Here is a 13,537-nt window from a genome sequence, read left to right as displayed (position 1 = left end):
CGAACAGCTCATTCTTCCCAGTAAGCTGGTTCTCATTTTGCTGACTTCGGAAGGATGACAGGCGGATTCAACCCACCTGGTGTTATGTCAATGGCAATATGTCAATCACTTCCTGTGACAGATAAAATCCTTTTATCGGCGTTCAGCTGATACAATTCAATATTAATCAAGGAATAACAGGCCAAATTAACCAGAACTTAATAAAGCTCATGCAAAAGCATAGAAACACAGATGTGGGAACACCCACCAGTTAATTAATTTTCAAAGCAACGAGGGCCCTCTGAGCTTTTGCGCAAGCTAAGCTTTTGAACGGATTTAAAATATTATTTCCAGAGTTTAACACAAAATACAACTTTCTAGAAGAAATTCTCTTTACACAACAAATGACAAACAGTCAGTATAAGCAATCCAGGGCAATATATAATCTGGACTTTTCTCAGAGTCCAACAAGAAAAAGGTGGTTTTGGAAGTGACTGGAACCATCTTTGAAAATGTAAGATCTTTCGTGGCCAAAATGAAGTTCAAACTAATCTACAGTACAAGGGTCAGTAGAAATTCAACAAACACAGCAATGATGTAATTTTTCACTCTGACACCTGGAATGTCACCTACTGGGTTTTCTGGATTGCTTTTCCGTTCCGCATATGCTTTAGTCACCTATACCATCCATATATTGTCCAATTTGTTTAATCGGGCATCATATCATTAAATATGAGATTTATCCTTCCATTTGAAACAACTTGTAGCCTCGTCAAATAATGAAGGACTGAGACACATCTTGAAAATGTCACGTGTTACCCTCAAGTTTTTCAAGTTGTATTTTATATCACAGATGTGGCAAAAGGGACATTATGGGCAATAAACAAAATTGATACAATATTTAAAATTCTGAGCAAAACAGAAAAAAAATTAAGCAAATTAACCTTACTAGTTACAAATCCCTTCATCAAATGGAAATGGTTTAAAAAAAAAAAACCACCTTTTAGAGGCCATTTTCCCCCGCAAAGCGGGGGTTGGCCTTTTTCGGGCACCGTGGTTGTTGTTGTTTTTGTTGGTCCCCTTTTCAAAAGTTATTATTTATAATTCAAATATAGATTTCAAAATAGATGTATAAAAGTTATTATTTTCCACAAAGCCAGCCTACCTGAACATTACCTTACAATTCACTCCTTTTACTACCTCATAACCATACAACACCTTTCCTTCCTAAAATATTTACCCCCACCCCTTTCTGTCACACCACCTTCTCACCAATCCATGTCAGGGGTCTTTTGTATAGCTATAGACCATATGCTTATGGACCCCAAGTACCTTGTTTTTTGTGAAGCTAAACTAATCCTAAAAACCCAGGAAGACGATATCCAAATATTTGAAAAAAACCTTCATGAAAGACATATATCAAAATACCAAAGTAAATGCCTAAAAAAGGAAATGTGGGTGCAACCTTAGGGCTAGGTCAAACTAGCCAAAGGGGAATTGGCACATCGCTCATGGATTGTCGGGAGAAATGCGTCATGGTGGGATAATTTTCCTGCCACAACTGGTCTGGTCTCCGTGTGATCCGAAGACTACTCAGTGCGGTTCAGTCCTATTCCCTTCCCTCGATACTTGAGGTCGTTCCGCATGACTACTGATTAATCCCAATCTTCTCCTATACTTTCCAATTAAAAAAAAAAACATGAAAAGCTGCAAAAGGAATGATTGTTGAAAATAAAAATGAAGACAATTACTGAAGTAAATTTGTTCTTATGGTCTTTTGAATAAAATTCTCTAAAAGCGAAAGAGGTTGCCAATAAAAATACCTTCACAAAACCATTCGGTAATAAAGTAATTGAACAAGAAAAGATAAACAATGAGTTGCATTGAACAGAACAATAATGTGTATGTAATGACAACTAATTTTGTCGAAACTCAGATTACAAAAATACCAACAACTGTATAAAAAATTCTCACGCACGCACGGTGATAGGGAAATGATAATGAAGGGAATGTCCAGCATGAGGAAATGTGAACACCAGCCCATGGAATAGCATAGCAAATACAGGGAAAGGGTGTTGGGATTTTTAACTGGAACTATCAAGTGAATGTCATTAAAAAACGAACGCTGTGTTGGACCTTACTTGACCTATTCTATCAGTGATTATGTACAAGTAAACATACGGTTCAAGTCAAAGAGAATAAGCAAAAACGGATACTACCGACAGTCAAACATCGCAAATGGCAAATGTATGCTTCTGAGTAATACTTACTATTACATCCGTTACTCGTGGAGTTTTTCCACAAAGGAGGCAACGCCACGCACAAGAATGACTACGTCAAGAAGGGGCGGTGGCTCAAAGGGTACCAAACCAGCCTGACCTATAGTTTTGAGAATGAGAAAAATTAATTGATTGGGAAGTGACAACAAAACAGGCAGGAACTCGACGTGGAAACGCAGAAACTCGGGAGACGTGCCTCTGTTGAGCTCAGCTCATTCTCAGGTAGACAATTAAATTCATATTTATCATTTCGAATGCTAGCAAAGTAGCCATCAGTATAAACAACAGAAGTGGGGAAGGTGGCTGTGGTTGAGTGGTGGGTCGGAAGAGGGTGAGGGTTGGAATGTGTCCGGTAGCTTATATTGGAAAATCCACTGAGAAGTTCATTTGATCACAAAGGAAAAGGTGCAAAAGATTTACATTTATCCTACAAAGTTGACTGGTGAGAAAAACACGTTGAGGCAATGTAAATGAGTGTTAGGAACCGAGAAAAGGAGGTTAAATGATTCTATCATCGGGTGGTGCGTTGGACCACGCCTGCGAGAAACATGCTCAATCATGCTGGAAAAAATGAGGAATGAAAGCGAGTGAAAAATACAGCAATTGGTCATCAGCGTCCCTTCTTAGTGGCGCAAACTTGGTATAAACACTTCAGCGTCTGGTTATGGGAGTGTTCCAGGTCCAGGAGGCTCGGGAAGTGCACAAGGGTGGTGAGATCCAGCAGTGCTGAAGTTTGCCGACTCGTTGCGGCATGGAGCGTAAGGGAACACCATCAGAAGCTCTCGGGTATTATCACAGCGAGAGTGATGGGCGGACGGTGTTGTGATGAGATTTATCTCCAATAGGGTATTCCCTGCAATGGATTCAGAGGGATAACTTAGCGAGCAAGCCAGATGTGTTATCTCCTAAATGATGTGCAAAGCATGCATTGCTAAGAATTTAACAATTCAAACAAGAATACCTACCTGACTGAAAACCCCTTCTTTAGACTTCAACATGAAACATTTATCATTGGTCATTTAGAATTTCTCTTACCCATCATATCTTTCTATCAATTCTCCCTAATGATGTGGTCACATTTATCCATGTTTTGGGCTCTGTGTTTTTTTTTCGTTTTTTTTTTCTGTATACTGAATCGAGGCTCGTGAAAGAGCTAACATTTATTTCACAAACAAATCAACCAGACAAACAAAATATATAAAAGAGGGAGCGGAAGACAAGATGGGGAGAGAAGGGGAAGCACACAAACACAACATTTGAGAGCAGGGAGAAGTGTGGGAGGGAGAGGGCTTGGGGGGAGGAGGCATGGGAAGGGGGGGGGGGGTGGGGGGAGGTATAAAACACAAGGAGACCAAGGACTTCCAGGACAGAAGTTGGTATTTCAAAAAAGGTGTAGGATTTGGGGTGAAATTAGCGGGGGTAGAAAAGATCAAGGTTTTGGATGGGGGAAGATAAGAGATGGTGGTGAACTGCTGTTTTAAAGACCTGGAGGGAGGAGTGGGATTGAAGAGAGTGAGATAGTTTGTTCCAGAGGCAGGAGAAAAGAGGAATGAAGGAGTGAAGGTGAGCAGAAAGTCTTGATTTTGGCAGTTTACCCATAAGAGGGTTGCAGGCAGATCTTGTGTGACCTGCAGGAATATTTGGGGGACAGAGCCCAGAGAGAGCTGGGGAGGCAAGGCCAGAGAGGAGTCGGTAGAAGACGGAAAGACCACCAACCTGCCTGCGGTGAGTAAGTGAAAGACCCTTGGAGTTAGTTTCATCGCGGGAGATTCCAATGATTCTGAACGCTTTGGTTTCAACAGCATGAAGACAAGCTAGGTGTGAGGCAGGAGCACCAGACCAGAGGGGAGAACAGTATTCCATGGAGCTGCGGATGAAAGCCTTGTATGTGGTGAGGAGCTCAGGTGTGCCAAGGAAGGACTTCGCACGACGGAGGATGCCCAGTCGGCGACTGGCTTTGGAGGCCAGATTTGAAATGTGGTTTTCCCAGGAAAGATCATGGCAGATAGTGAGACCCAAAAGCTTGAGTGACAGAACTTCTTGGAGAGGATTATTCAGAAAGTGGATGGGAGGGTTGTCCAGTCGGTCTTTTCGGAGAGACCGTAAGAGTGTGAGATTTGTCAGGATTGAAAGACATGTTCCACTTGTTTGCGCAGTCTGTGATTTTGTCCAGGTCTGCAGAGAGTGAGGAGGCTGCAGACTGCCGATCTGAGGGATGAGGAATTGGAGCGACAGAGAGTAGAGTCGTCAGCAAAGAGATAGAGAGGATTTTCAAGAGAGTCAGAGAGATCATTGATGAAGACCAGAAATAGCACAGGGCCCAGAACACTGCCTTGAGGAACTCCAGCCTGAACAGGAAGAGGAGATGAGAGAAACCCATTCAGGGCCACACGTTGACGACGACTAGAGAGGAAGTCTGCCAGCCATGCATGGAGATTTTCATGGATACCAAAGGAGGAGAGTTTGGTGATCAGAGCGGGGAGCCAGACCGTATCGAAGGCACGTGAAATGTCAAGGGAGACAGCTCTAATTTCCTGTTTGGCGTTGAGGACCTCCATCCATTGTTGAGAAAGCAGAAGCAGCATGTCCAGAGTAGAGTGACCAGGTCTGAAACCAAATTGATGGTCAGAGATCAAGCCATTGGAGAAGAGGAAAGATTTCATATCTGAAGCAATGATGGATTCCATGACTTTGCTGATAATTGGGAGAAGGCTGATTGGTCTGTAGTTGCTAGGATCTGTTTTTGCACCTTTTTTGTGCAAAGCAGTGATGTTGGCTGATTTCCAAGCAGATGGCAGATGACCTTGAGCAAAAGAGAGGGTGAAGAGAGCAGAGAGAGGGAGTGAAAGAGCGGAAGAACATGATTTTAGGACCCGTGGGCTGATGCCGTCAGGACCAGTTGCAGAATCAGAGTCGAGGGTTGACAGAAACTTTTCCACCTTGTCAGGAGGAAAGGACACAGAGTCCAGGAGCAGCTGGGTACGACTGGGTACGGTGGGTACAGAGAGGGATGGGTTTGGGACACAAGATTTAGAGGCAAACACAGAGTTGAGGCATTCAGCTTTTTCACATGCGGAGTCAGCCGTGTTCGTGAACATGTGAGCCGATTATTAGAAGGGAGAGGTCCTCATTATATGTTCACACTTGCCCCTGCTCCCTTAAATGTCCTGAAAGTTACAGGATCGTTTTTTCACTGATACAGGTGTAACACTTTATGGAAAGGTTCCATAAACAGGTACATCCTTGCATCACCTTAAAGGCTCGTTGCTGCAGCATATACTGTGTATATATATATATATATATATATATATATATATATATATATATATATATATATATATATATATATACACAGTGATATAATGCTCATTGATTAGTTCATGCACATCACATATATGACAACGACATTAGGAGACGATGTACTTCTCCGTGAACTACAGACACGAGGTGATAAAGAACAAATGCACACTGGAAGTATTGGAGACCGTTGGTGATTGTTTTCTTTCAGAAAAAGTCTTGTTTTCAGGAAAAGGTTTGTTTTCTTTCCCTCCAAAAAATTATGCGCAGCTGTATGATTTTAGGGATGCAACCAAACTAATGTTTAAGGCTCTACTGTTATTACAATCTTAACAATTATAATACGAAGCAAATTATCTTGCTGGACATCAAAAAGGGAAAGATAAGGAGGACAACAAACAGGAAAAGCAGCAAAGAAACCATGAAAGTAGATTATAAATGTTGGTTCTGGCTCACCTCAAATTTAACATTGAGATCAATGGGGGAAAAGGGGAAAACTTGTTGACTTTCATTCTGGCTCACCCAAAATTTCACCCTCTTTTGGGACAACCCATTTACAAATATTAAATCCTCAATATACCGAACTACTACTCATAGGTTCTGACTCACATAACATTTATTATTGAAGTCAATGGGGGAAAAAGGGAAAAACTAATTGACTTTCATTCTGGTTCACCCAAAATTTCACCCTCTATTGGGACAACCTACAGACTTGGCATTTAATATGGAATATTTTTTTTGTAGGGGTGAACTTACTTTTCAAGATGACTTAGAACCAAAAGTTCATTGGAATTATGGAAATTATTCTAGATTTTGTTAATGTGACCTTTAAAAGAAACAAAACCCACATTTGACATTTCGAAGCAAATAAATTGATCCTTGAAAGTGATGTAAACTGATATCGAACTCAATTCCCGGACAGTACTGTTAAACTTCTGTACGTTTTCCAGAAGTATCTCTTTATTTTGCACATTAGCCAAATTTTTTTTCAACAAAAACAAAAGTTAAATTATGACTGGGATTACGGACAGTAAAATTACAGTTCAGTACTTCGTGTAACCCCCACAAGCATTCAGGAGAGCACGTACACGTCGACGCATGCTGTTCATGAGATTTGCCAAGGTTTGGGCAGGAATCGCTTGCCATGCAGTGACAATAGTCTGCTGCAATTCACGCACAGAGGTAGGCTGCTGGTCCAAGTTGTCGATTTGATGCGTTAATTCTGCCCACAAGTTCTCTATCGGATTAATATCCGGGGACATGGCAGGCCACTCCATATGCTCTACACCACGGTCAGCAAGAAAGTGTTGAATCATGCGAGCACGATGAGGCCGTGCATTGTCATCTTGGAAGACAAAGTTTCCTCGAAAGGCTGCACGAGCAAATGGAAGCAATGTTTCTTCCAGAATGACCCTGTACTTGAACTGGTTCAGGTTTCCATTCAGAACAACCAGGTCAGTTTTGCCCCCTGCCTGAAAGGCAGCCCAAACGGTTACCCCACCACCTCCAGCTTGGACTCTTGGCACCATACAATCTTCGTTGTGGGCTTCATGCACTTGTCTGCGCACTTGGACGCGGCCATCTTGACGATAGACCAGAAATCTAGACTCGTCACTGAAGGGCACATGATTCCAGTGTCCTGGCTGCCATTGACGGTGCTCTCTGGCCCACTGCAATCGGCGCTGGCTGTGTTGTCTGGTCAGGCGTGGCTTTCTCAGGGTACGCCTGGCACGATAGCCTGCTTGAACAAGTCGTGGGTTGACTAGCCTTCTGGATACAGGCACATTTGTCAGTTGCTGCCACTCAGCCCTAAGCCGATTAGCTGACTTGGTACTGCCATTGCAGACTAACCGGTGCAGCTGGCGATCATCTCTCCTTGTGGTTCTGCGTGGACGTCCTGGCCTCGGTATTGGAGTAGGGACACCCCTCTGAGCATTTCGTTTCAGGATCTTTGACACTTGACCTTGAGTGATGCCATACTGCCGAGCAATAGCACGCTGTTTCATTCCAGAATTTCGTAAAGCCACCACTCCATGTAAAACATTATTGTCAAGTTGACGGACCATCTCCAGAGGAAGCGGCAATAACTTTTGTAGACGTGCAGCAGTTGTTTTCCACTAATACAGAACGCAACAACCCTTATATACCCGATTGTGAAGCCAATCGTCAAATGTACCTGTCCTTACATTTTGTCATGCCACCTGTGATATAATCCTGTTATTGACTTCTTGCTGCGAAAGACAATCAGTGACATGGTTCTTTCAACAAAGACATCACCGAAGGGTAAAAGAAACTCACCAGATTGATATACTGAGTTCAGAAAGTAAACCCAAGTCAAGAAAAAAAAAATATTCCATATTAAATGCCAAGTCTGTATTTACAAATATTAAATCCTCAATAGACCGAACGACCACTCATAGGTTCTGACTCACATCAAATTTAACATTGAAGTGAATGGGGCAAATTAAGGAAACTTATTTACTTGCACTCGAGCTCACCAAAAATTTCCGGAAATTTCTCCCTCGCCCATGATAGCAAAAACTTCATTATACTCAGACAGAGACCCAACGAATATTTGTGTTTCATTATTTGGTAATAGCTTAATTTTCTTAAAAGCAGAATCAGCATCTAAAATATTGATAAATATTACATTTTTTTTTTTTTTTTTTTTTTTTTTTTGTATACAATATCGAGGCTCGTGAAAGAGCGAACATTAATCACACAGAAAGACAAACCGACACATAAAACATATAACATAGGGAGCGGTAGACAAGATGGGGAGAGAGGGGGAAGGACACAAACACAACATTTGAGAGCAGGGACCGAGAGACATGGAGACATCGAGAGATCTGAGAGAGGGCGAGGGCTTTGGGGGGGGCGTGGGAAGGGGGCAGTGGGAGAGGTATAAAACATATGGACACTGCCAGGACTTCCAGGAAAGAAGTTGGAATTTCAAACAAGGTGGATCTGGGGTGAATTAGCGGGGGTAGAAAAGATCAAGGTTTTGGATGGGGGAAGATAAGAGATGGTGGTGAACAGTTGTTTTAAAGACCTGGAGGGAGGAGTGGGATTGAAGGGAGTGAGGGAGTTTGTTCCAGAGGCGGGAGAAAAGAGGAATGAAAGAGTGAAGGTGAGCGGAGAGCCGAGATTTCGGCAGTTTAACCATCAGAGGGTTGCTGGCAGATCTTGTGCGACCTGTAGGAATATTTGGGGGACAGAGCACAGAGAGAGCTGGGGGTGCAAGGCCGGAGAGGAGTCGGTAGAAGACAGAAAGACCACCTACCTGCCTGCGGTGAGTGAGTGAAAGGCCCTCAGAGATAGCTTCATCGCGGGAGATTCCAATAATTCTGAAAGCTTTGGTTTCAACAGCGTGAAGCCGAGCTAGGTGTGAGGCAGGAGCACCGGCCCATAGGGGAGAACAGTATTCCATTGAGCTGCGGATGAAAGCCTTGTATGTGGTGAGGAGCTCAGGTGTGCCGAGGAAGGACTTCGCACGACGGAGGATGCCCAGTCGGCGACTGGCTTTGGAGGCCAGCTTGGAAATGTGGTTTTCCCAAGAAAGATCATGGCAGATAGTGAGACCCAAAATCTTGAGCGACAGAACTTCTTGGAGAGGATTGTTGAGAAAGTAGATGGGAGGGTTGTCCAGTCGATCTTTTCGGAGAGACATAGTAAGAGTGTGAGATTTGTCAGGATTGAAAGACATGTTCCACTTGTTTGACCAGTCTGTGATTTTGTCCAGGTCTTCAGAGAGTGAGGAGGCAGCAGACTGCCGATCTGAGGGAAGAGGAATGGAGCGGCAGAGAGTGGAGTCATCAGCAAAGAGATAGAGAGGATTTTCGAGAGAGTCAGAGAGATCATTGATGAAGACCAGAAAAAGCACGGGGCCCAGAACACTGCCTTGGGGAACTCCAGCCTGAACAGGAAGAGGAGATGAGAGAAACCCATTCAGGGCCACACGTTGATGACGACTAGAGAGGAAGTCCGCCAGCCATGCGTGGAGATTTCCATGGATACCAAAGGAGGAGAGTTTGGTGAGCAGAGCGGGGTGCCAGACCGTGTCGAAGGCACGTGATATGTCGAGGGAGACAGCTCTAATTTCCTGTTTGGCATTGAGGACCTCCATCCATTGTTGAGACAGCAGAAGCAGCATGTCCAGAGTAGAGTGACCTGGTCTGAAACCAAATTGATGATCAGAGATCAAGCCATTGGAGAAGAGGAAAGATTTCATATCAGAAGCAATGATGGATTCCATGACTTTGCTGATAATTGGGAGAAGGCTGATTGGTCTGTAGTTGCTAGGATCTGTTTTTGCACCTTTTTTGTGCAAAGCGGTGATGTTGGCTGATTTCCAAGCAGGTGGCAGTTGACCTTGAGCAAAAGAGAGGGTGAAGAGAACAGAGAGAGGGTGAGATAGAGCAGCAGAGCAGGATTTTAGGACCCGTGGGCTGATGCCGTCGGGTCCAGTTGCAGAATCAGAGTCGAGGGTTGACAGAAACTTTTCCACCTTGTCAGGAGGAAAGGACACGGAGTCCAGGAGCAGCAGGGTACGACTGGGTATGGTGGGTACAGAGAGGGATGGGTTTGGGACACAAGATTTAGAGGCAAACACGGAGTTGAGGCATTCAGCTTTTTCACGTGCGGAGTCAGCTGTGTAGCCGTTTGAGGTAAGGGAGGGGATGGAGGGGGAACAAACACCAGAAACGGATTTGACCAGACGCCACCAGGATTTGGAAGAGGGAGACAGATAAGAGAGTTCGGTCTTGAGAACGGAGAGATATTGTTTCCTGGCTCTCCTGAGGGTGGACACACACTTGTTTCGGGCTTTGTGGAAGGAAATGAGATTTCCTTCCGTTGGATTTGCTTTCCAGGAGACGAAGGCAAGTTGTTTCTGGGCAACAGCCTCACCACAAGATTCCGTGTACCATGGACGGGAGGAAGGGTATGACAACTGAAGACGAGATGGGATAAATCTGTGCATGAGAGAGAGCAATTTACTTTGGAAGAATTCCCAGGATGAGTTGATGTCAGAGGTGGTAGAGATGGGAGACCAGTCCAGATGATTGATGGCTGCTTGAAGACCGTGCCAGTTGGCCTGAGTGAAATGCCAGACTCGTCGACGCTGAGCAGGCTCCCTGAGGATGGTCAGAGAGATGTCCACTTTAACAAGGACATGATCAGATGTTCCGATCGGAGCAGAAGAAGAGCAGCAGACATTTTCAGGGAAGTTAGACATAACCAAGTCCAGAAGAGAAGATGTTCCGTTGACTGAGATCCGGGTCGGGAAATTGACAGATTGTGTCAGTCCCAGTGAGTCGCAGAAGTCCTTTGCTGAGGAGCCATGGCTGGTGAGAGAGGTACCCACACCCAGCCAACTGGCATGATGACAGTTGAAATCACCACATATGAGGAAGAGAGAGTTGGGATGAGTAGATAGAAGTTGGTCCATATCATCAGACAGCGAGATGTAGATGGAGTCATCACTGTTTGGTGGACGGTACAACACACATATGAACAAGAGGTGGGAGCGAAGGGGAAGCCGTAGCCAGAGGTATTCCTGGGGGTGAGGTGGAGAGAGTGCAGTGCAGGGCGAGTGAGGAAGAGAGTTTTTGATAAAGATAGCAACCCCGCCTCCAGGACGAGGCTCAGGTCTATCATACCGGAGGAGGGAGTAGCCCGGGAGAGATACTATGGAATCAGAGACATCATAAAGGAGGAAAGTTTCTGTTAAGCAGATCACGTCTGGTTTGACAGAAGCAACCTGTATGGAGAGATCGGTTAAGTTTGAACGAAGGCCCCGGATGTTTGAGGTCCATACCGTTAATGAAGAGGAAGGGGGAGCATCAGATACAGAACAGGGGGGAGGAGGGGTAGGGTAAGATGTGGAAGAGGTGGAAGAGGTAGGGAGAGCTGTTGAAGGTGTGTCAGAGATTTCAGAATAGCTCGGAGAAAGGGAAGGATGGGGCGGACAAAAAGTTTGATGGTGATTGGGTGAGCCACAATGAGGTGTTATTTGAGGAGGGGGAAGAGCGAGGCAGAAGGTTGGGGGAGATGGAGGTGAGAGTTTGAAGGGGGAAGAAGCGGGGAGGACGCTTTGAGGAGGGGGAGTGAGCGGGGGGAAATTGAGAAGCAATGAGGGTGGGGAGATTTGAAGGGGAGGGGTGAGGGGGGAGTTTGGGAGGGAAGGGACAAGGGGAGGGATTTGAAAGGGATGGGATATGGGGGAGATTTGGAGGGGAGGGGTGAGGCAGGAGTCTAGGAGGGGAGGGGCGAGGGGGCGTCTTGGCGGGGAGGGGTGAGGGGGTAGTTTAGGAGGGAGGGGGCAAGGGGGGAGATTTGAAAGGGATGGGTGATGGGGAAGATTTGGAGGGGAGGGGTGATGGGGAAGATTTGGAGGGGAGGGGTTATGGGGAAGATTTGGAGGGGAGGGGTGAGATTGGATTTTTGAAAGTGTACGATTTATGGGAAACGAACATTTATTGCAAAATGAGTTTCTTGTGACCTTCGAGTTAAAAATACGTTTAAGGACGCTGGATGGAGGATGGAGTGCAGGAGAGTTTAGGGAATGTAGAACAAAGGCACTATAGGAGATGGATATTTTTTTTGGGATGAATTGATTTGGTGAGCAAGTCGAAAGCAGCCTTTTAAAGAAGAAGAAGAAAAAGGTGTTATAAAATATGACGGAATACATAACTTGAGGGGAAAGTGTAAACATTGAAGGTTAATGAGTGAAAACTATCTGGGGAAATGGGGGAGAAACACGTGGTCGAAGAACGAACGAACGAATAAGAATGAATAAACGAATGAGAACAGAGAAGGAAATGTTTTTTTTTTTTTTTTTTTTTTTTTGAGTTGAGATTTACACAAGGAAGTAGGCTATGGGTGAAAAGACTGGGAATACAGAGAACGAAAGTTATTGGATCACAAACGACGGACCACTGAGAGAAAAACAAAGCCTCAAGGTTGTACAGTGCACACTGTACAAGGCCTTGCTCGCGACACGGCAAACAGACGATCAATTTATGAAAGATAAACACCGAGAAACAACCAAAGTTGCACACAATAACTTCACACACCGAAAGATAAATACAGTTTCGACAAAATACAATTGTGAACAGACTTAACTTCGAAAAACGTGGAGACCGTGTGGAGCTTCGAAAATCCCTGCCGCCGTCTCCAAGATCTCGCGAGATCTTGGAATTTAACTCTCGGTTTAGGTATCGCTGTTGAGCCAATATGAAATGATAAACTTCTCTTAATGATCTCATCTGACCCCCTCCTGAACCACATATCATTTTGAGATTGCAGTAAATTATTTTCCCATTTATTTTTTGGGAACCATCAAAGTTTTCAGTCCACTCAAGGATGTTGCCTCTGAGAGCCTCGAACTTATTCGTATTTAAATTTATTCACTTATTTTTTTAATCTACTCTTACCCCTGTTATTTCTTCAATAATACTTATTTGATATTTCTCACATTCGTGATGTTTTCCATTTATATACCAAGGCTGTCTATGCCTCCACTCTTTAGTTTGGTTAATGCTTGGTTCTATCATTTATATATCGGTAAAAAAGGCGGCGGTAGCCCGTTAAAATCCGGAACCCCCTTTTTAAAAATCTAATCACTTATGTTTATCTTAACACTTATGTTTATCTTAACACTTATGCTTATCACTTATGTATGTCTTAAAATATCTTATCACATATCCATAAGGGAGACTATCAATCCCATTTTCTAAAATAAACCTCTTATCATCAAAAGCTCCTAACGCCTTCTTATTTACCTCTTCTGTATATAATTGATGTTTAGAAATCCTTATTGTACTCATTTTTCCATACTCTTCTTTCTTATAGGTCAACAACAACAACAACAACAACATGCATTTTAAGGCCATTTTCCCTGCTAGAGCGGGGGTTAGCCTTGCGATCCCCATGTCAATCTTCTCCATTTTGCCCTATTTTCTGCATCTCTCCTTGTTAAC

At 44.0% G+C, this 13,537-nt stretch overlaps 1 protein-coding gene across 3 annotated transcripts in view; it reads right to left on the bottom strand.

The window, feature by feature from the left end:
* Positions 1–810: 810 nt before the first annotated feature.
* Positions 811–13,537, bottom strand: part of LOC137435329 (ras GTPase-activating protein 3) — a 267,088-nt gene continuing 254,361 nt past the window's right edge. For all 3 annotated transcript variants that reach the window (XM_068129019.2, XM_068129020.2, XM_068129021.2), the window contains one exon: positions 811–3,111. In XM_068129019.2, the coding sequence (XP_067985120.1) occupies positions 3,051–3,111 (61 nt within the window). In that variant the 3' untranslated portion in view covers positions 811–3,050. The remainder of the gene's footprint in view (positions 3,112–13,537) is intronic.

This window comes from Myxine glutinosa, chromosome 9 (assembly GCF_964187855.1).
Source record: "Myxine glutinosa chromosome 9, kmMyxGlut1.1, whole genome shotgun sequence".
In the NCBI taxonomy this organism is placed as follows: domain Eukaryota; kingdom Metazoa; phylum Chordata; class Myxini; order Myxiniformes; family Myxinidae; genus Myxine; species Myxine glutinosa.
Note: the sequence above shows the minus strand (reverse complement) of the source record. Positions and strands in the feature narration are given on the sequence as shown.